This window comes from Podospora anserina, chromosome 5, assembly GCF_000226545.1.
Source record: "Podospora anserina S mat+ genomic DNA chromosome 5, supercontig 7".
In the NCBI taxonomy this organism is placed as follows: domain Eukaryota; kingdom Fungi; phylum Ascomycota; class Sordariomycetes; order Sordariales; family Podosporaceae; genus Podospora; species Podospora anserina.
This window is the reverse complement of record NW_001914840.1, coordinates 324,026-346,405: the sequence shown is the minus strand read 5'-3', so window position 1 is coordinate 346,405 and position 22,380 is coordinate 324,026. Positions and strand designations below refer to the sequence as shown.

The 22,380-nt window shown below is 50.9% G+C and overlaps 6 protein-coding genes across 6 annotated transcripts; 3 read left to right on the top strand and 3 right to left on the bottom strand.

The window, feature by feature from the left end:
- Window positions 1-182: 182 nt before the first annotated feature.
- On the top strand, window positions 183-2,406 carry PODANS_5_12530 (uncharacterized protein; the record flags this gene model as incomplete). The annotated part of the gene is made up of 2 exons (XM_001904486.1): window positions 183-1,210; window positions 1,284-2,406. The coding sequence occupies 2 exons, from the start codon at window positions 183-185 to the stop codon at window positions 2,404-2,406; spliced, it is 2,151 nt and encodes a 716-aa protein (XP_001904521.1).
- A 275-nt stretch (window positions 2,407-2,681) lies between these two features.
- Window positions 2,682-5,753, bottom strand: PODANS_5_12520 (uncharacterized protein; the record flags this gene model as incomplete). The annotated part of the gene is made up of 5 exons (XM_001904485.1): window positions 2,682-4,595; window positions 4,653-4,838; window positions 4,888-5,403; window positions 5,461-5,501; window positions 5,540-5,753. The coding sequence occupies 5 exons, from the start codon at window positions 5,751-5,753 to the stop codon at window positions 2,682-2,684; spliced, it is 2,871 nt and encodes a 956-aa protein (XP_001904520.1).
- A 2,844-nt stretch (window positions 5,754-8,597) lies between these two features.
- Window positions 8,598-9,995, top strand: PODANS_5_12510 (uncharacterized protein; the record flags this gene model as incomplete). Its single annotated transcript, XM_001904484.1, has 1 exon — window positions 8,598-9,995. One exon carries the CDS (start codon window positions 8,598-8,600, stop codon window positions 9,993-9,995), a length of 1,398 nt encoding a protein of 465 aa, XP_001904519.1.
- Window positions 9,996-10,736: 741 nt separating this feature from the next.
- PODANS_5_12500 (uncharacterized protein) lies at window positions 10,737-11,075 on the top strand (the record flags this gene model as incomplete). Its single annotated transcript, XM_001904483.1, has 1 exon — window positions 10,737-11,075. The coding sequence occupies one exon, from the start codon at window positions 10,737-10,739 to the stop codon at window positions 11,073-11,075; it is 339 nt and encodes a 112-aa protein (XP_001904518.1).
- A 519-nt stretch (window positions 11,076-11,594) lies between these two features.
- Window positions 11,595-13,608, bottom strand: PODANS_5_12490 (uncharacterized protein; the record flags this gene model as incomplete). Its single annotated transcript, XM_001904482.1, has 4 exons — window positions 11,595-12,617; window positions 12,673-13,272; window positions 13,332-13,438; window positions 13,491-13,608. The coding sequence occupies 4 exons, from the start codon at window positions 13,606-13,608 to the stop codon at window positions 11,595-11,597; spliced, it is 1,848 nt and encodes a 615-aa protein (XP_001904517.1).
- A 5,760-nt stretch (window positions 13,609-19,368) lies between these two features.
- PODANS_5_12480 (uncharacterized protein) lies at window positions 19,369-21,260 on the bottom strand (the record flags this gene model as incomplete). Its single annotated transcript, XM_001904481.1, has 3 exons — window positions 19,369-20,200; window positions 20,261-20,979; window positions 21,039-21,260. The coding sequence occupies 3 exons, from the start codon at window positions 21,258-21,260 to the stop codon at window positions 19,369-19,371; spliced, it is 1,773 nt and encodes a 590-aa protein (XP_001904516.1).
- Between the last annotated feature and the right edge of the window lie 1,120 nt (window positions 21,261-22,380).

Genomic DNA, 22,380 nt, shown 5'->3' with positions numbered 1-22,380 from the left:
GGAGACCTCGTCTCTCGGGATTTCCATGCAAAGAAATTGTCATTCCCACACTTTCTGCCAATCTTGTCCCAGAGATTTGTCCCACTACCTGACATTCTGCATGATGCCGTGCATGCCACAGTCATTTTCCATTCGTTTGTCCAACTCACCGCTACTCCGGGCCTGTAGCACCTACAATTGAAATGGATTTCGACAACGAGGATGCGCTGAAAGAGGGAACTGCCGTCCATTATCAACGTCATGCCACAGTAGACGCCTGGGTGCCTTGGAACCTGAAGAAGATGGGCCGCCTTCCACCTACTCCGTCCTCTACACCTGATTCAGCAGCCATGCAACATCGTCAATCCACCTCAATCGACTCTGCTGTTGTTCTCGAAGACAATTCTTTTATGTACGGGGTTTCTTCGCGGGGAAAGTCACCGCCCGCTACTCCAAGGTCACTATCACGACTATCTGGCTTTCACTTCTCACCAGAGCGCCCCAGCGGCCCCATATCCACTCCATCGTCACCTGGTTACGAGTCCGACGAGTCTAATGAATGGGACCATATTTGCATTGGCCAAAAGGATGGCCAAGATGCATCAGTCAAAGAGATTCAGGAAGGGATGGGAGCAGTCTCTTTGATGTTGCCGGCAGAACCCACGGAACTTGAGCAGGACATGAACGACGTTGATTATCACAGTGAGGTCACTGCTGGACCCGACAATGATGCCGTCACGGTGGAGGAGGCAGATCATATTCTGAGTTTCAGTCTACCAACACTTCGCGGGATCAACAGCAGTGACGTCCCTCGCGAGATTCTCGAGGCATGTAAGGTCATTACATATGCGTATGCAGAACAGATTGCAGCGATTGTAGACTCATTTGAAGATTTCTTGCAAGCCCCAGTTGAGACGGACATTCCCTCGTCCGGGGCAGCTGGTACTCTGCCGCAACGCCCATCATCATCTCAAATCGACAAGTCCACAGGAAAGGGGAAGGAAAAACCAAAAGCGAACAAAAAGAGAAGACTTAGCGACGAGGAAAATGACCAGGATGACGAAGAGGAGTCTGGAAGCATCATGGGAGACCCAAGGGACTCTGGAGAGGAGCACAATTCGACTGCCTCAAAGCTACGGTGTATCTTCCGTGCCCGCAATCCTTCTCGGTTTAATGTCAGGGACCATACCTCGTGCGCCATGACCATGTTCACCAAATTTTCCGACCTCAGGTAACTAACCCAGAGCCCCTGAACCCCTGAACCCCCGAAATACCAACCTGGAGTATTACTAAAACTGGCCCAGGAAACACATTCTCAACAAACACATGGCTGACTCGGAGATTGTGACATGCCAGCGATGCAAAAGGGTTTTCCCTCTCGAAATGCGCTTGAGCTGCACTGCGAACGAGAACCCTGCAACTACAAGCGCTCAGACCCAGAGGACGGAATCAATAGCGAGACAGCCTCCCGGATCAGGTTCAGGGGCCGAGATTGTGGTCCATCGGATGAAGATCAGTGGAAGCATCTCTGGCAGCTTGCCTTCCCTGAAGACCCCGACAACAAGATTGAACCGTTCCACTTTGTTCCAGTTCTCGAACACCATGAATTGGAGCCCGCCTTTGTTCAAAAGCTCGAGTACCTCAAGCCTGTCGTCCAGTCCTATGTTCCTGACGAGGAGCAGTTTGAGGGTCTTTGCGTCATCATCAAGTCCTTGTTTGAGTCGGCTGTTCACGATCTTACCCACATTGGCTTTGAAGATGGACTACGTCAATAGGCAAGGAAGCCGAACCAACAACCGCATTTCGAGATCGATGGCACGTGTGCTTTGGAGTAACGTACATGACCGTGACTCTGGCATTGGGCTTGATTCTTCTGAGACAGCGACACCAAGGACTTCCGCAAGATACCCTTCCGTGGCTTTGGAGACGACACGGCAAGGGCAACAAGACCGATCACTGTCTTCAGGTTTTGCCAGTATCAAAGAGCCAAAGCCGCCCACAATTCGTGTTCGATCTCAACTTGGCGCTACATGTCCTCCTTCACAACAGCGGTTGCAGCCAAATGCGCCCATCGACTGTGTACAACCCGAAAGCAGATGGGGTGGGTTTGATGCAAACTATGCCACAAGCCTGCCATTCCCAACATCTACATCCTCGGTGGACACAACCCCTGGATTCGTCTACTTCCCTGCTAACCTCAGCGACATCGCCGCCAACGATCCTGCTTCCGGCTTCTTTCCGTGTGGTGCGGACCCCAATGTCCACGGAACAATACACATTGATCCCGCCCAGCTGCAGTTTGGCTACCAACAACCTCATCTCAGTGATATGGATGCTACCATGAACAATGGCATTGCGGGCTACACTGCCCCGGCTATGATGAACACGCTGAGCGGAACGAGGGGTGAGAGTGGACAGTGGATATAGGCTTTTATAATATCCCTTTTTCTTCGCATCAGTAATGTAATCAACCTTTTTTGCTCGCTTCAAGTGGTGTTGCCTCACTGCTCATCAACAAAGTGTGATTTCAAGCAATATTCATTACTATATACTATTACATGGTTCCGCATATTCCATCATTAACATGTACAGGGCAGCACTTTCTGGATGCTCGCCAAAACACAACCATGACCCGATGAAAACATACGCACAAGAGGGGTATCATAATCCTACACCGTCACCTTTTGGTCATGACCAGCCGCTCAATACTTTGCCAGGGCTAAACAGTCGGAAAACAACTCATCCACAAACGTCTGCGTTTCGGCTGCGTCTCCATCCTTCTTCACCTCCACCCTGGCGGTGGAGAAGCCTGTACCTCCGTTCAAGTTCAAGACGCTCGTCACGTTCTCCAACTCGATTTCCTGAACAAAGGTTCCATTCTTTCTCCCAGGAATTTGTGGTGATGCCGGGGTGGGATTCTCATCGGCTTCGTGGATCCTCTTGGTCTCATCGACCATTTCGACCTCTTCGGCGGCAAGAGCCACAGCGGGCGATTTGGGTCCGACAGCGGTGGTGGTAGCATCTACATCGACAGTCACCTCCTGCGAAATCATGATGCCCATTCCACCAAACGACTTGTTGTGCTTGTGTTGCTTCCCGTTGTTGGGCTGAACGTTTAGTTTTGGACCGGTGGCTCGCTGCTGGTCGTACGTCGGGCGTTGGCGATGCTGAGGTCTTTCCGGGGCAAGTGTCGAGTCTGAGAGCTGATCTGTATCCGGGTCTTGTCCGTTGGTGGACGATGCGCCGCGGTACAAACCCAACGACACAACGCTCGGGTTGTTGGATGGAGTAGCAGGGGCCATGCATTCCCGGCTGGAAGAAACGAGCTTGCTGGCTCGCACTTGTCGCGTCTCCAACGACGGTCTTCTGTGGCGCCTGAAGCGAGAGAACATCGTGAAGGGTAGCTGGGAGGAGAGGGACTTCGAGGGGGCGGTCGAGGCAGAGTTCAAGACGGGGCTCAGCTCCCGGTGCACATTCCGGGCAAAAGCGGCCGCGTGTGGCGAGTTGGCGTACACGAGCTGCTGGGTTTTGAAAAAGTACAAGGGGACAAACGCATGGTCTGGAACTTTGACCTTGATGTGGATTGGGATCATGATGCTAAAGGTGATCATCGAGCATGTCGCCAACCTCGTGGCCATGGAGCCCGCTGGCGATCGGCAAGGTACTTGGGCCACCCGAGAAATGAGTTTGGCATCGTCCAAAATCTTGTCGTTGGTGGCACTACGCAGACCCCGAACAGCGTCGCTGAGAAGAGCGGCGAAAGCGGCGTTGCGTGGTGCAATGTCTTGGACGCGCCGGAGCCGTTGGAGGATAGCTTGGACCGAATGGCCGTGGAGCTGGCGCAGGAATTCCAAATGAGACGGCTCAAGGCGGTCGAGCGGCATTTCCACGCTAGGAAGCAGATTTCGAGCCTGTTTTTGCACAAGAAGATCGAAACCGTGGCCGTGGTGGCTGTCGACTTGCGTGCGAACAGCAAACAAGCCAACATGGACGCCGGGATCAAGCATTGTACCGTGAGCATAATCCCTCATGTTCGCCAGCTTCTGTTCCAGATGTGCGGTTCGAATCTGCATCTTGGTGCCGATGATGTGGGCAACTTGATGAGGGTCGGCGAAGCAATACCCAGAGGCCTCGAGTCGGTCCATGACTCGAGGGTTGTCGACAGCACGTACCAAGCACATGAGCGAGCCGTGGTTGTGGCGGTGAATCGTAACTCCCTTCTCAGCCATGTCAGCATCTCGTGACGTGATAGGGACCGGCCCCTGCGTTTTGCCCGTCGAGTTTGAGCGAAGTGACACAGCATCCGGTTGGCCACCGGTCGACAAGATCTCATCCCAGAGAATACCAGCGTCTGTCAAGTTCTCGTTCATCTTGTCAGCAAGCCCGGCGGCAGCCAAGCAGAACAACTCGCGGAAGATCACGTTGTAGTTGTCAATCACATGGCCATCGTCATCGACCAGAGAGATGCCTGTTCGCACATTGCGACCACGATGCGGAAGCTCGGCCAGGTGGTTTTTCATCTTTCCCAGCAGCACAGTCACGCTGGACCAATTCCTCGACGCCTGGAAGACCCAGTGGAAAAGGGGGTGTGCGGTAGAGAAGACGTCGTTTTGGGTCTATCACGCCCGGTCAGCGAGGGCGCTCAGATCAACAGTCGGACAGCAGAGACACACCTTTTGGAGAAACTTGCTGGTAATCTCCTCACTGGGCAGAGCTCCATCAGGGGAAACGAGGATTCGGCCTTGATGATCGAACACAGCAGCGGCGAGAGTGATTCTTTGGGCCTTGCTGGCGTAGCTTTGGCGCACTCGCGCCGAGTAGATGGCCGTCCCTGCCATGACAGCACAGGCAGCAACTGACTGTTCGTCGTCAGTAATGCAGGGTTACTTGTACCTTTTCCTCACTCACCAGACATGAAATCACAATAACCGTGACATTTCTCGTATCCATCTCACTGCTCGAGTGGAGGTGCATCAGTCGGTATGTGGTCCCAACAGCACCGCACCAATGCATGCCCGAGACGGCGCCAGCCAAGACGATGGCACATCCAGTTCTCTTCCACCAGGAGTTGGTCCAAGATGCCCTAAACACAAAAAACAGCGCGAGCGCAACGGTGCTGGCCGCAACAGCAATGAGGGCAGACCCAACCACGTTGGCAGGGCGGTAGCTGCAGTGATAGTTGCTGATGGAGGCGTTGCCGAGGTAGTGCATGCCGCAAATGGCTCCCCCTGACAACATGCCAGATACCCCGATGCGCCACCAGTTGACGCCACTGGCATTTCGGGTGCTGGTCACGACAAAAAAGGCGGCGCACAAGACGAGGATGGGTACGAAAAAGGAGGCTACCGTAACGCGGACCGAATAGACAACCTGAAGCTCGGGCTGCCCGTTGAGCAGACTTGTTGCACGATTGCCAATGTAATGCTACCACAACGTAAGTAAAAAAGACTTGATCGAAATGGCGCTCAGAAGATAACATACCATGCACCAGATGGAAACGCCGCCCATGGTCACCGAGGCGGCTAGCAGCAACAGACTGTGTGTTTCCGTCAGCAATCACAGGCGCAACGGTCTGGCGACGGGACCCCGTACTTGTTGTAGTACCCCTTTCTCGAGGTCCGTCGGTTGATGAGCTCGAGGGTCGAGGCGGCGCCGACGAGACTGACAGCATAGCTGAGTGTGAGGAGGGCGGGATCAAACTGATACGGCACCGGGTGGCCGATGTACTGAGCCAAGCCAGCATCGTAGGCTGCCGAGTCCATGGCAGGCGACATAGCAGCTGCGCGACTTGAGATTAGGTCGACATTGGAGTTGAGGAACTGGCTGGCTTTGAGTGATCAACAAGGACAACGGACCCGGGCGCCCGCAGGATGGAAGAGAGGTGGTCCCAATGGGTCGGGTCAACCAGGAGATCAGGAGCTATCACTCCTATGTACATACATAGCTTCTCTGCACAGACTCGCCATCTGCCAAGCATGCCATGAAACAGACAACCGCGGGTCCAGGCTGAGATGGAGAAAAAGAACGAGCAGGATCGTGGGCTTGTGGATTCCGAGTGCCGTCACCAATTGCAACAGAGAGGGGCCAGCCCTGCTGCACGGGCATGCATGCCAGGATGTGTGGATGAGACCGCACCAATCCGAGCTATCCACCACCGAAATGCATCGGAACTCGCCAAGCCACAATGCATCTGGGGGAGATGTGAATGGTGGCCAGAACTTGGGTTTTGTGAGACATGCATATTCATTTTGGGTGGTAGTCGGCGACCATATGTACTCACTTGCATCCTCTCAGCATCTAATCTTGGGACATATGTCATGTCAGTTTCTTTTTCTTCTTTTTCTTTCAATACTCTGCAAATGCCGCCCTATCTCCTGCACAAGAACACAAAAAGGTCCGAACTCGGCCCAGCGCAGACGCCTGTCATTCGCTTGGAGGGTCGACAACTTGTCATTTATCAGATCCCCCACACCCTCATTTGGCATTGTCTGATGCCAGGCATATCGCTTGTCGTTCTCTTCCCTCCCTTGCTTCCTCCTCAGTCCAATACGAGTCATGCTTGGTGATTCTTAATTGTTAAAAATCATGTCACGCACGAGCCCCATCCGTTCGCGCGCTAAGCTTCGATCTCAGCTTCCGTCAGGATGTCTTGGACATCGTGGGTCCCTTCATCCCCTCACCCGGCGTGAACCGATGTTCGATTAGCGCCAATCCATCGGTGGGGAAACCCTCAACGCTCCCTACCGTTTTGTTTTTCTTTCAGAATTTGATCCGTTGAGAACATGCGGGGTGGTGACAAGGTCTAACCTCGATCGAATAGAATGCACCAAGCATGACCACATCATCACTTTTTTTGTTGGAATGGAGTCAGGAACCCATGAGCTCAACCCGTCAATTTTTGGCTCCTCCACCCGCGACGTGTTTAAGCTATAAATCATAACATCACATGAATGCCCAGGTCCAGCAGTGGCTAAGTACCTACTCTGCTGACATCGTGTCAATGCCGGTGTCACAAGGGGCTCAGGGGCAATGTCAACATCTCTGCTCTGATGTTAGACACATCGGGGACGGGTTACGGGCCACTATCCACCTAACGTTAGAGAGAGCCGGCGATTTTGAGAGGAACTTGTGGCTACCTACTTGGATATATGCGCCCTCACACCAGGATTTATGCCCGAGGAACCTGCCTCATCGCCTGAACACCATCCCTGTTCGTAATCAAGCCAGATAAGGTATGTTCAACACGGATTTTGCAGGGTGTACTCATCTCGTTTCTATCTCTTTGCCCCGTCCTGTCTATGGGGAGCGTCTGAACCAGGCTCTTGTCTCTGGCATAAGCTTGAGTTGTCGTGTAAAGGAAACTAGTTGTGACAAAGACCACGAGGAAATGCTCTATATTCATGTAGTGAATGAAGGTGGCGTCCATCATCTCTCCCTCGTCGCCAGCAGTGCTCACCATCCTCACACGCACTCTGGCGTTTACCTTTGAGACCTTCTTAGCTACCTAGTGCACATGCGACTGTGTAAGACCCAGGCTACTAGAAACGTGAACGAGTAAAATCCAACATACCTTCCTCTGCCAACCTCAGGGCTAACCAACCATCACAGCGATCCAATCTTATCGATAAGGAGTACTGCAGGGGAAAAGCCATAGACATTGAACCTCGAGAATCCCAAAGTAGGTTCATAACAATTCCATTGTGATTGCTAGATGAAAGTGAGGTCCTGGCAGACAATTTCATTCCAAACTTCTATCATCCCTCATAACTCCAGATATGGCCATTATGACAGAGGAATAAGAAGGTACCGTAACTGCCTTGACCTCTTTGACCTCCGAGCAGGCTCATGCCGCAGCTGACAGCACCCATAACTAGGAGTACGAATGTGTCGATCGAAGATACTCCGTGACAGGGGCTTATTGCTGCCGAGTACAAGTTGCATGCGGAACCTATCCAAACTATTCGCTAAGTATTAGTGTGTCATTAACTATGCAATTCTTTTCACCGTGAGACTTTGCACCCTGTGACACCATGTTGGAAGTGTTTCACGGCTGAAGATGTTACGGCTTGGAGATTAAATACACTATCCGACATCTTCTGTTACATTATCCAGAACCTGAGCTATGCTCAAGAGAGTGACAACGCACGCAGTAAACTGCTCTGGGAAAGGTGCCAATAAGCTTCGTAGATCGATAGTAGGATCCCGCGACAACCGCCTCGAGATTGACAAATGATGTGCCAGCAATTGGTCGGATGAGCGCCGATCACGACCCGCCTGCGAGACAAGCCGCTCTAACTACACTGGCCAGGGCCAGAAATCCCTGCATGTCTCAGCTCCCTCTTGCTCAGTGGCGCACCCAAAAGGTCGCTGCACCCACATGGCTTACACCACACAGCAAATCTCATTGGACTCACCAAATGATCCCCATGACCGGAATGGCGGACGGTGCCCATGGTGGGACTTGAGAAATGCTGTCTCACCCTGCCAGCCACGTCTTTTCCCTTGACCGACATGACGCAAAACCTCATTCCTGGACGCTTTTAAAGAGAACATCTCCCCCCTCTCCTATCGCCATTCCCTCACTTCTACAACGATAAACTCCAGACACTGCCTACACCATGTCCTCCCCACTCACCATCCCTGGCCCTCCAGGCCTTCCCCTGCTCGGCAACATCATGGACGTCAACCCGAGCAACACCTGGTGGTCTTTGCGCACGCTGGCTGAAAAGTATGGCGAGATCTTCAAGATCAAGGTCTTGGGGCATGAAATTGTCTTTGTCGCCAGCGCTGCTCTAGCAGAAGAGATTTGCGACGAGACTCGGTTCCGCAAATTCGTTGGCGGGCCCATCGTCGAGATCCGATACGCCGTGCACGATGCGCTGTTTACCGCATACGACCACGAGGAATCCTGGGGTATCGCTCACCGCATCATCGCGCCACACCTGAGCACGGAATCAGTCGCTGACCATTTCGACGAGCTCTTGCTGTGCACCGACGAGTTGATCGCCAAGTGGACCAAGGGTCTCGAACCTGGGACCAAGTTCCAACCTCTCAAAGACCTCAACAACCTGAACTTGGAGGCGACAATGTTGACACTGTTTGGCAAGAAGCTGGGAGCCATCAAAATGAAGGAAGGAGAGGAGCATCCCATGATCCAGGCCATGGAGGATGCTACCTCAGAAGCAATGAGGCGACCCAACAGGCCGAAGCTCCTCAACTGGCTGCTATACAACGGCAAGTGGAAGGAGGCGACCAAGACGATGAGAGGCTTTGCCGCAGAGCTCATCCAATACCGGGCCGAACACTCTACCGGACGCAAGGATTTGCTTTGGGCGTTGATGAACGCCACGGATCCGGAAACAGGCAAGAAATTGACCGACAGCCAGGTGATTGATGAGATTGTCAGCATGCCGATCGGCAGTTCCACGGCCCCTTGTTCAGTCACAGCGACCATCCTGTTTCTGCTGCAGAATCCAGAGGTGGTGGCCGAGGCCAGAGAGGAGTTGGACCGCGTGGTTGGAGACGGTGCGCTGAGGCAAGACCATATCGCCCAGTTGAAATACATCCAGGGGATTGTGAGAGAGACGCTGAGGTTGAGCTGCGCGGCTCCGGGCTTCAACATTGAGCCAATTCCGTCCAAGAATGGCGACAAGTCGCCCATTCTGCTTCAAGGCGGCAAGTACCAGATTGCGCACAACCAGGCCATGATCGTTGTTCTGGCTGGAGTCAACAGAGATCCAGCCGTGTTTGAGGAACCTCTCAAGTTCAAGCCAGAGAGAATGGTGGGCGACAACTTCACCAAGCTGCCGGCCGGTGTCAAGAAGTGGTTCGGAAATGGCAAACGAGAATGTATCGGCAAACACTGGGCTTGGGAGTTTCTAGTGGTGGTGACGGCCAAGCTGATCAAGGAAGTTGATTTTCAGGCGGTGGACGAGCAGTATGTGATGAAGCAGGATGGGTGGTTCAACGTGCGGCCGATCGACTTTTACGTGACGGCCAAGGCAAGGGGTGCTTGAGGGGAGAGCCAAAAGGGGGGATATCCAACGTTTCAGTTCAAGAATCTATTCCTCGGTTTGTGATTTGTGTTGTCTTCACGACACGCTTGAAATTGATACCATAATTGTTCTCGACTTCGCATGTGATCCCGCACGTGGTTCTTTTACTCAGGGGCCGGACAGACCGACGACGCAGTCCCTTGCCACGATAGCCCGAGCATGCTTATGATTCTGACCATCCGACTCGTGAGACACACTTGGAAAGTGGTTTGCCTCTAGCGTATAGGCCCGTTCACGGCGGTTTCGTTGACCCGCCATGTTGGAACCGGCCGATGCAGAACTAAGTAAACCAACCACGCATCGGTGGTGGCGGCGCCGGAGTTTGATCCCGCTTGTCTAATGCAACGTTCGGCGGCATGTGCTAGAAGCCCAATACTTCGAAGCCGCGCTGCCGGTTAGAGTTGGTTTGGCGTGTTCGTTCTCATCGTGGACAGAACATCTGCTTGAGCCGGAGAAAGCTCCTCTATATAACTCGACCTCACCCAACACCCGAACAGCATTTTCTTTTCTCATCACGCAGCACTCACATTCATCACTAATACTCCCTTTACACTAATCTCACCCACGCTCGCTTGAGAAAAGTTTACGCACAAAAACAAAAACAAAAAAGACACATACCCCCCCCCCCAACCTAAATCTTCACATCTCAACAAACACATCACCCAACCGTTTAATCAACCAACAACCAACCCAACCGTCAAAATGAAGTTCTTTGTCGCCATGACCGCCATCTTCACCACCGTTTCGGCCGTCACCATCTCGCTCCCCTCCGGTGTTAGCATCCCCAGCGGCGTCACCCTGCCTTCTGGTGTTGTTGTCGTCTCGGCCGGCGCCTCCGCGACAGCCGCTGCCGACTCCGACTCCAACGCCAAGGCTAAGAACAAGCGTCAGATCAACATTCCTGGACTCCAGTCCAGCAGCACCACCGCCGCCGCCGCCACTGCCAAGGCTAAGAACAAGCGCCAGATCAACATTCCAGGACTCCAGTCCAGCAGCACCGCTGCCGCCGCCGCCACGGCCAAGGCCAAGAACAGAGTCTAAGTGCTTGTTCGACACGTTGGGCGGGATAGCGACATGATCTTTTGGGATGTTTGGCATGATTCTTTGAGGGATGATTCTTTGGGATTGATTTTCTGATTTCATGATTTCTGGCTTGGTGGTTAATGACAAGCTCTTGTCGCTCTTTTGGATAGTTGCAGAGAGGATCTTTGGTGGCTTTTTGATTTTCTTTTCAGACCGGGCGGATCGTGTACGACTAGGATGTACCTAGAGGGGACGGGAGAGAGGTTGGGATAGACACAGAGGTAGAACCGCGGCAAGAGAGCGAGTTTTGCTGGCGACGCTGGCGATACCTTGGAATAGCAACGTAGTTCTCTGTCATTAATAGATGAGAATCTATCCCAAACCATTGGTTTGATGGGAAAACTATCGTGATGAAATGTTGCAGCGCACTGAGGGCCTGCCGCAGTATATTAAGTAGTATGTACAACCCGCGTCTAATTAATCCAGACACTATCTACAGTCTAACAGAGAAGGAAAACCAGCAAAAAAGCACACTCTCTATACCGCGTACTTTATAGTTGTTGGACGTCCCAACCCAGGCGTCTCTATTGTCTGTGCAGGTTGGGGAGTGGGGGTCAACGGGGTCTCAACCTCGGGCGCCTTGGTTTCCGCTGAGCTCGAAAGGCTAGAGGTGCCAGTTGAATCGGCCGGATCGTCTTTCTCTTCCCGGTCACGGTCACGGTTCTGGCTAGGCACTCTACTGATGGTGGGGGCCCTGCTGATGGTAGGGTATTGGCTCAAAGAGATTCTGCTCATGGATCGGCGGCCCATCGAAACGCGGCTCATCGACCTGCGACCCATGGAAACGGTGCGGTCGAATGTCGGCAACTCGGCATCATCGAAAACGGGGCGTGAGAAGCGGTTGTAGGCGATAAACGTGTGATCGTCACCGACCTCGGCGTTGACGGGGGTCGGGACGCGGATAGACTTGCGCTCGAAAAGCATGGCATCGTCCTGGATTGGCTGGACACCGTACCAGCCATAAATTGCGTTCAAGGCGGGGATGGAAAGACCGTGAATGACGATGGAAAAGAAGACGAGGAAATACACCGTTGGCCCGATAGCCCTCAGCAAATTACCCATCTCTTCATCGGCGTCGGCGAGTTTCGGATAAAGATGCCTGGTGTGTTCGACGTAAAAGGCAGCTCCGATTCCAATGGGGCCAAAGTATCCCATAAACAAGGCCTCCTTCCAGTTCTTGATGACGTTCGGCATGAACTTGTACATGATAAAAATAGCAGGGATGCGGCGGAAGGCAAGGATGAGGAACCCGAGGGCGATAAGGCGGGGAACTGTGATGCCGGTCGTGTCTGGCTGATGGAACTCGCTCCATGGGATCACGGTGCCGAGGTACATGAAGCCTCCAAAGTTGAGGAGGACATCAACGGATGAGTTTACCTCATCATGTCGTTCCAATGTCTCGCACATGTATTCACCATCCCAGTTTAGGACACTGCCAGCGGTGAAGCAAGCCAGCAAATCGTCACCCCCGATCATGCCACAGACACCAAGCAAGAACAGCTGAGATTGATTAGCTCACGGGTCAGTTCAAAACCGGACGGCTCCAACGACTTACACCGAGCGCAGTGGGGTAGAGCACATAACTCTCAGAGTCTACCCACTTGCGTTGCAAGGCAAACTTCAGCCCCTTCCCAGCAGCATATCCAACCACAACACCGATAGCAATCGACATGAGCACAAAGTAGAGCCATGTTTCGAGGAACCATTTGCCAATCGCCTGGCCTACTCCTCCGCCATGTCTCACCACTTCCTCTCCGGCCCGAGCGACGAGTGTCGATGCCTCGGGGGTCTGGGCCCGCATGAGATAGGTCGCCAGCAACAAAAACGGAAAACCAAAGCCATCGTTAGCGCCGGCTTCCGAAGAGATGATTTCTCTGAGGTCTCTGGCGACAAACTTGTCGGAAAAGGGGCCCTTGGCAACGGCTTGTGACAAAACGGGATCGGTACAGGTGATGCAAGCAGCCATAACCAAGGTCGCCAGCAGGGTCACCTTGGGGATGGTGGCCATCATGCAGAGAGTCGAGCACAGCCACATGATTGTCATGACGGGAAGCATGAGCATGAGCATCTCCTTCCACCGAAGCTTTTGGTACTTGGCCGGCAGTTGAAAACCAGCAATGACAAGCTGGACGCCGATAACCACTCGTGTAATGCCCTCGAATCACAGTGTTAGTGATAGGCACGAGTGGTGATGAGATGCAGGGCAAGACAAACCAGCGTGATCTCAGATACTTGGCCTGGTTCGGCTGAGCCCCATCGCGAAGAGTCTAGAAATTTGGCCGCTAGTGGACCAAGAATGATACCAAGGGTCATAGCAGGGACTGAGTGATGTCAGTCATCATGGCTCTTTTGGTATAGTTGGGGGAAACCTACGAGCTTCGCCGAGAAGCCATCGGTTCTTGATGAGGACCGAGATGACGCCGAATCCCAAGATGAAAGCACCAATAATTGTCAATACAATATTGAGTTCGCTGACGTTTAGGACAGGCATGATGAGCAAGACGGGATGCCTAGGCGGCACCGAAGCCTTGTGGGAGGGGAGGGGGGTGTATGTTGAAGTCGCGTTGCTTGGCCAGCAAGTTCGAGTTGTTGATACTGTTGATGCTTGAGGAGAGGAAAGAGGGCGAGGGAAGGGGAAGGAGGACCAAGAGATAAAATAAGAGATTATGAAAAAAGGCACCCAAGCAGGAAGCGAAATAGCGCAAATGGATCGACTAGCAACCGTTAAGCTTGCTATCCCAGACGCAGGCCAGCTGTGTCATCATCCCACTTGCGCTTCACAATTTACCCGGGATATCCTCCAACACTTGTTCAAAGAATGAAAGAAGAGAGAAATGGAAAATCACTCCATTACCGGCGGGAAATGGGGAGACACTCGGCGGCATTTTGTGCGGGTCGCGGGGGCTCCTCGCATACCCATCTCCCCTTGAGGAAGGGTCTTGATGCGTAGGCCAAGAGCCTTGGTTCTGGTATGTCTTCCTGGGAGTAAAACATCGGCCTGCCGCAAATGAAGTTGGATCGTAGGAACCATCGTTTCCTTCGCGTCCCTGGAGTAACCCCGTGGTATCTGAGAACGACAATGACCAAAAGAGTGACAGCCCCAGCGAGGGCAAAGAGCTCTCACCTGGGGGGAAAGAAGGCGAGATAAGAAGATGGATTCGTGTCTGATCAGTCTTGGTAGCAAGAACCCATTGGTGTGCAGTCGTCTCACCAAGTCTCGGCCTCTGCTTGGCTACACTTGGCTGGCTTGGCTGGAGAACTGCAACATCCAGATTTCTGTGCCGAGTGTCTTGGCTGTTGGTGATCCTGTCGTTGGATGTTGTTCTTTGGGCTGTCGAGATCAAGAGAGCCTCTGCTGATTAGAGCGCGGCAGCACGCGAGCGAAGTGGTAAGAGGTTGCTGGCAATTGCACATGATGAACTAGTAGCTGGAGTAGCGCTCACGAGACTTTCACAGTAGTGCCAGTTTGTTTACAGTTGCGTGGGGGGACACAGTGGCCAGCAAGGGGGCCCCTATTTCAACCCGGGTCCACTTTTCTCGGCAAAACACAATGCCGGATCTTCGGCCTTTCCACAGGGCTGTCAAACAACTCTGCCATCTTCACGGGTGCAATTGTCTGGTTCTGGATCATTTTGAGCACTGGATTCTCGGATCATCGCGATGCGTGTCTTTTTTAAGCAACAGATGCCCATTTTTGCTCCTTCTTGGCCGCAAAAGAATCCCAGCTCAAGGGTTCAGGTCTGATGTTATCATGAGGAAAATTTCTTGTCGCCTCTTGGCAGGATTGGCAAAGTGGTTCTGGGAGGAGCATCAGCTTCTTGGTTGTTCCATCTTCCAAGAGTTCCAAGGCTTGGGGGCCAAGAGCACCAGCACAGGAGCTTTTGGATTCGGTTGCTTCCAGTTCCTTGTTTTTGGCTTGTCAGGCGATCGGTACTCTTTTCCGTCTTGGTGTTAAAGCCCAACGACGTGATATCCTTGTTTTTCTTTTCCTTTTCTAGAAGCTGCTGGGCGTGTTTGCTATCGGGAATCTCAATGATGCAAACAAAAGTCTCCTGTCGCAAGGCTTGGCTGCGATGCTTGGAAGTTGATCATTTGAGTGAAGATGCATGGGTGGCATGGTGCCAAGGCTTATCAAGCATCACAAGAACATTGGCTTCCACATCGAGAGTGAACTTGGCGATCGAGATGACAGAAAAAAAACACGCAAGCTTTCGAAGGGATTCCGATCTGCTTGACCTGCTGCACGATTGGGCAACACAGTCTGGGAAATTCGGTATCAAAGCTTCTTTAGCTGGGTACAAGGAGACGCCTTACTGGTAGCGACTCGGCCCATGGGAACAACACTGGACATTGTTTCAGCGATCTTGACAGGTTGATGACTCACTGAACCAGGCTGAAGGGGGCTTGTTTCGTGTCGGAATTCTCTTTATGAGTGTGTTAGAATAGCCGACGGTATCAAGTCCAAGCGAAAGGGCTTGCTCGAGATATCGGACAGCGATGTTTTGCGCAAGCCCCGAAGCAGCAACCAGGAGCCGAGACCGACGTTGCCGCCATGCAGCTGATCTGCCTCTCAGCGTCTAGATGTCAAAGGGAAACAGCTACGATGCCGGCCACCGCGACTCAGGAGGAGCTGCACATATATACTTGCGCAACGAGGAGCAAGGCATCTAGATAGGTACAGAGAGCCTTTGCAGGTAGCCAAAAAGAGGGAGTTCAGTTGGGAGCGGAACAGTATCCTTGGAGCAGAAGCAATCTTGAGGGTTCGGATAAGAAGAACAGGATCAAATCATGCCCCGCGTCTCGTCGAGTCTGATCTTGTGGTTGGGTTGGGGCCCTGGAAACCTACGATTCATGTATCTCTGCTTTGCGTATGGGAGACTAGACGTACGGTTACGCAACTGTTTAGAGGACCCCAAGGATGAGAAGCGAGAGGTTTGGGTACTGGGTAAGCTACCTTAGTGAAGCCAGTGTAAAATGAAAGACCTGCACTTCGTATCTTTCGGGTCATGCCCAACGTGCGTAAGGTTTAGATGTCTATCAGTGTTTGAAAACATATACGGAAGATATGTTTTCAGAGGTAGACAATGTGACAAGACGGAAAAAGTGGCAAAAATTTCAAGGGTCCACAAACAGAGAGAGCTACAAGACAAGAAGGCAGCCAAGACATATATCCTGTGCAGAACATCCAGACTGTCATTTCCAGGGAAATCCGATGTAGATTTCGGAAGATATACTGCCAAAAACTGAGGAAGATTTCTCTCCGTATCTTCTACATTCACACCCCTCAGTCTTCTAATGAACCTAAAGCATGTAAGCGCCGACAGAAAACAAAAATTAAAAATAAAACGGGTAATAAAAAATATAGGTACTTCGGTACATTAAGCTCGTATTTTCAGGCTCTCCGGCGGAATAATTATAAAGCATAACTTTTTATATATTTTAATATTTACTATTCCGATTTTTAAAGCCAAAATTATAATTATCTATATACTATCGTATTACGAACCAACTATATAGTAAGGCCAGGAGAAGACTGTAGTTAATTACGTTTACTAATTGGAGGTAAGAAATAAGATAGCAGGGTAGGATATAGCTTACTATTTAGTAAAGGTAAGCCGGATCACCACGCTTACAAGGTAAGTGTAATAAGCGTTAGAGGATTACTACGAATCACTGGTAAGCGGGAGTAAGCTAGGTATAAAGGTACTTAGGGATTTACGGTTTATATATACGGAGGAATTGAACGGCTCGTAAATAGTTCCGTAATATATAATTATAGTTTATATTTACGGTATTTAGTATTTATATTAAATTTTTTTATTATATACGGTTTAATTATACCGATCTAATATCTAAAAGCTTGCCTTTAACCGGTATCCCTTTTAGAGGTTCTAAATAGGGGATCGTTATAGGCGGTGATTTACGGCGGTATATAGGCGCGTTAAAAACGGTTTTTACAATATAATAAATATTCTTTAACTATATCTGCTTTAAGCGGGCATCTATAGTAGATTTCTTATCTTTTATAAGCTTTTTCGACTAATAAAGTATCTTTAAGTAAGCTTTAAAACCCTTTAGAATTATTAACGATATAATATTGTTAGCTGGTGAGCCCTGATAGGCCTATAATATAGAACCTATACAGGGTTGTGTCACGGACGTGACATAAGTGAGGAGCGCGGGGCGCGACCGTCCAACCACTGGAACGGAAAAGTAGGGAAGTCGGATTATTATTAGTACTAAGCGTAATAATTACGATTATTATTAACTTTTGATAAACGATAAGTAATAATCGATATTATTATTAATAATAATGGTAATAAACCGGTCTATATATACGGAGGAATTGGCTAGTGTACATAGATAGTTTCGTAATATATAATTTAAGTTTATATTTACGGTATCTTGTGTTTATATCGAGATATCTTATTGTGCACTATTTAGCTATACCGAACCAGGATTATTTAGAAGTTACCTTTAACTAATATCCCTTTTAGAGGTTCTGGATAGGGGTTCGTTATACGTAAGCGTGAAAAAACGGAAATTTCTTAGGGTTAAGTTCTTTTACTAGGGAAGTATATAAAAAACTTTTTAGAGATCGAGCTAAATATATAAGTTATATTTAATATAGGTAAATAATTAAGACTATTCTATATTTACTTAAAATAAAGCTTTAGGTTATTTAATTAATCTTAGTATAAGTAAAACTTTATATTAAGGAGGTCGGCACTTAAATACTATAGTAAGTAGATGGGATTTGGACTTCATCTCCTAGGTATTAATATACGGTCCTATTCCTAGACGGCAATTAAGATTTTTTTCTTCCAGAAGTTATAGCTTTAGTAAAAAATTCTGTTATCTCGCAAAGCTCTACGCAGCCTAGTATTAATTTCATTAGTATAATTATTCAATATACACTACTCGTATTTTTTTTTATTATACGAGACAGCTCCCATAATAATTTAACTACAGTAACTAAGCCTACTAAAGCGGTAGCTAATACTAAGGAACTAGGAAGGTATGACGCCATAAGTGCTAATTTGTTGATAGGAAGTAATAAAGAAGCTTAGGTAGGTATGTAAATATAAAATGGAACTGTCGTTAAGACAAGCAGTATGTTGGTTTACATAACGATTCAGCTAGGCCTTACCTTGACTTGCAAATTCGGTATTCGAATTTAAGCTGGTTAATTTGGACATTTCGAAATTAAACACATTTTTTCCAAGCTGAAATTGATAGGGGGGTAGGGTGGAAGAGGCAGTGTTGCTCCTCACTACACACCCCACCCAAGTCCAAAAGCGGCAATACATTTCCCTTGACCGGGAAGAACACGGGGCCAGCAGAGAGCCGTGGCCCGTCTGCTCTGGAAAGACGGGTTGCTTAGAAACCTGCAACATGTTTGCCTTTGCAGGGGGCATTAGGCAGATAAAGACTAAAAAGTGTCTTGGAAGAATGGCCAACATGTGACGAACCCCTGTACAGAACCTCTGAAAGGGATACTGGTTGAAGGTAACTTCTGACAATTGGTTCGGTGCAGCTAAACAGTGCACAACAAGATGTCTCAATGTAAACACTAGATACCGTGAATACAAGCTGAATTGCATACTGCGGAACTGTCTATCTACACCAGCCAGTTCCTCCGTATATATAGACCTTGGGACCGTGAGGTGCTCACCCTGCTATGGCCCCGATCACCCCTAGCACATTGCATCCTGCAACGTGCTCGTCGTGCTATGCCTCTGATCACCCTTAGCATCTTGCATCCTGCAGACTGCTCGTGAGCCTTGGCGCCATAGCACTTTTGTCCTGGCCTGATTGGCTTGTTCCCTGGCTTCCTTAATGATTGGCTAGGGGCGACCTGCGCCCCACATGTGGCGCGACCTGCCGTTGGGTTAACTGTGACACAACATTACAAAGTGAGTGGAAAAAGCAATCGGGTAGAGTACGGGCCCCCTCCAGGTATAGCATCTGACAGTGCCTCGTAGCATCTATAGAATGGCGTTCATTGGCATTTACCCAGGGAGGATTGGTGTGTTACAAGGGCTGGAGTTGACGTGTGACATGGGCCGCAAGACAGCTTGGTGGTCCATACGCATCTACATGGCATGGCCAAGCCGACCTTTTTTCGTGTGGTAATACGCCACACAAACTAGACAGTTCTGGTTCGAACTCATAATTTTGGCCCAGGGCGCCACAATTTCACCATAGACGAGTTGATGGGCTAGATATGGCAAGGCTCATAGTCATGTGTTCAAAATATTGGCTCCCGGTACTCTGGCCCCTGGATCTGGAGGCCATCGACTGTAAATTTCATTACCCAAAGTAACTGTGGAGTGATTCTTGCATCAGTTAATTTGTTTCTACTACCTAGTAGCTGCTGATGCTTCCCCAAAACACGTGCTATGGGTGTGTGCTTCTGCTCACGTCTAAGCAATCTCGATTCGCTTGAAAAGAAGCTCCTTGGTGGGATCAGGAACAGACTGCATCGGGTCAGTATCAGTGCTTGTTTGAAACGGAATGGGCTACTCACCGAAAGTCCAAATTCAAGATTGGGGTACCGCTGGGTGTGCCCGTCCATCAGCTTCATATCGTACATCAAGATGGTGTTGGCGATAATCATTTTGATTTCGTTTGCGGCGAAGAACCGGCCTGGGCAGGCGTGTCTTCCGTACCCAAACGTCAATACCAATGGGTTGACGCTGACGAACTGGTTCTGAGCAGCCTCCTCGACTGCGCCCTGCTCCCTGGCCTTCTGTCGAATGTCGTAAAACCGCCAAGGGTTGAACTGGTCTGGGCTTTCAAATACGTCGGGGTCCTTCGCAAGGGCGTGGGCCGGCACCTCGATTATAACGTCGGCGGGGATCACTTGGCCGTTGGAGAGGGTAAAGGGCTTGTATACGCGACGTTGGAACCCCGCAAAACCGGCGGGGTCGATTCGCATGGTTTCCTTGATGAAAGAATCCAGCCTCTTCATGCCTTGAAGAGCAGCCGACGTGAACGTGTTATTGTTCTGTGCGAGGACCTCTCGGACTTCATCACGTAGCACAGAGACATATTGGGGGTAGGCGGCCATGTTGTAAAAGCTGTGATGGAGCTGTCAGCGAAAAACAACTTTTACTTGTCAGACAAACCAAAGAACCTACACGTTGGTGGTGGTCATGGTGGTGGTGTGAATTGCAGCAAAGCTAATGCCCAGCTGCATTCTGGCAAGGGTCTCGGTCTTGTATTCACCGCCAAACTTCTCAGACTGGCCATCGAGCATCCACTGCAGCATGTCATCAGGGGCCTGCTCCTTTGGGAGCTTTTTGCGATGGGCGACAATGGGTCTAATGAAGGCATCGGCTTGAGCAAGGCGCTCGTTCAACTTCCTGATCTCGGGAAGACGATTTGCAAGAAAAGGGCGGAGCCACGGGCGCATGGTGTCCACAGCCTGGCGAGCGTGCATGAGGTCAATGGTGTAGTTGATAGCTGCATCGACATATTCCTCTGAACGGCTCAGTTCCGGGCCGATAAAGACGCGGCCTGACACCATGGCAACGATACGGAGAAGCTTGTAGTTGATGTTGACAGGAGTCCAGTCGTCGCATTCGGGCATCTCCCGACGGAAAGATTCTTGGACTTCTTCGGCAATGGTGGGGTTTAGTCGCACCAGCGAGGGCGTCAAGTTGCTCTTGACGATGTGAGGAATGAGCTTGTGGCCGACTTCGAGCTTGGTGTATTTGGCGTGCATGGTCTGCTCAATGGCGCCGTCAAAGCTGACTGTGTCGTCGGGAAGACTCTTGAGCTCATTGAGATACTTTGGGGGCACAATGATGACATGGTACTTGTTCGACGTGATGATTCGGAAGACTCTGTCTTTGAACTAGGCGTGTGTCAGCATTGCGGTGCCATGTTACCTGTCGTTCGCTGGCAGTATCCTACCTTCTTGTACCCGGTAGCGTAAACATCCTTGGCCCGCGTCAAAAAGGCCTGTCGTCGTTTTTCATCGCTGGGAAGATCATCCAGGGCGACAGGGAGATTTGCGAGTGGGTTCCCTTTGAGGAGCACCTGGGCCAGAAAAACAGCCACAAGCAGCCCAGCCGTGGATAGCAGAAGTGGCAGCTTGGCCGCCAATGTCTGCAGCAGCGTCCCGGTCTGTGCCATGTTTGCTGTTGGAAGCAAGTACTGTGGGGGAGAGACGGTAAACTGCAGGTGGGAACTATGGCTGATAAATAGGTAGGTTGCTCACGATTCACTTGCCCCCCCCATGGCTCCTTCCAGATTCCATGTGGAATTCCTTGCGGGTGGGCAATTTGCCGTGCCGATCACTGCCAGCCTGCCAGCCGGCTCATCTGAACCAGCAGGAGCGCCGGGCAGCAGGCGGGCACTGCGGGAAACTGCGTTGGTGCACGTTTATCATCCCATAACAGAGAACCTGTGGTCAATGGCACGGTAGCACCCGCCTGGTTTGCATGCGGTGCAAGGCCTGCAGTGCCAGTGGTATTTATCCGTCTGCGACCTGAGGCCGTTGGAAGTGGTGATGTTTGGATACGCGGATAGAGGGCCGACAAATCACAGGCCGACCCGAATAAGAAGCCGAACTCGAGCCTGGGCCGAAATCGATGCAAGTTGTCTTGTGGTCCAAGCTTCCGCGATCTTTCCGTGCCACCCGCGACGCCAAGTTTGGCCCCCGCGCCGATGGCGCTGCCGTTTTTTGAACGCTATGCCAGGCCTCGCTGTTTTCCTATCTTTATTTTAACGTCGAGTCCCGGCTCCGCTCTCGTCCCTGTCCCACCCAATCTGAACCGGGCGTTTCGAAGGTTTGACCGCCCTCTCCCAGCGTGCCAGCGACGCCAGCATGGCACGCCTCGAGCTGGGATATACAAGGTCTCAAACCAGCTGCCTGCGCTGCAAGCAACCGACCCCCTCCTGATTGGTGGAGTTCAACCGTTTTGATTGATCAGATCCACCCTCGCTTCCCACAGCATCCAACACTTTCCCATATTTCGACAACCTGGAAGTTCACCACAAGCCTCTCAGCAGATGACCAGGTCAGCTATAGGTTTCGGAACTCGAGCCTCTTCACCACTGGACCGCCTATACTGTTCATTTCCTGGCCATAACTGCTCACAATGTTTCCGAAGAGATACAAAGCCTGCGGGATATTGGACCCGGCGTGATGCGAGATATTCTGAGGACGGCGAGGGTGCCTTGGGACTGCCGTCCGAGGTGGGCATTGAGTTGGATGTTTGAGGAAATTGACAAAGGGCCGCGATGTTGATGA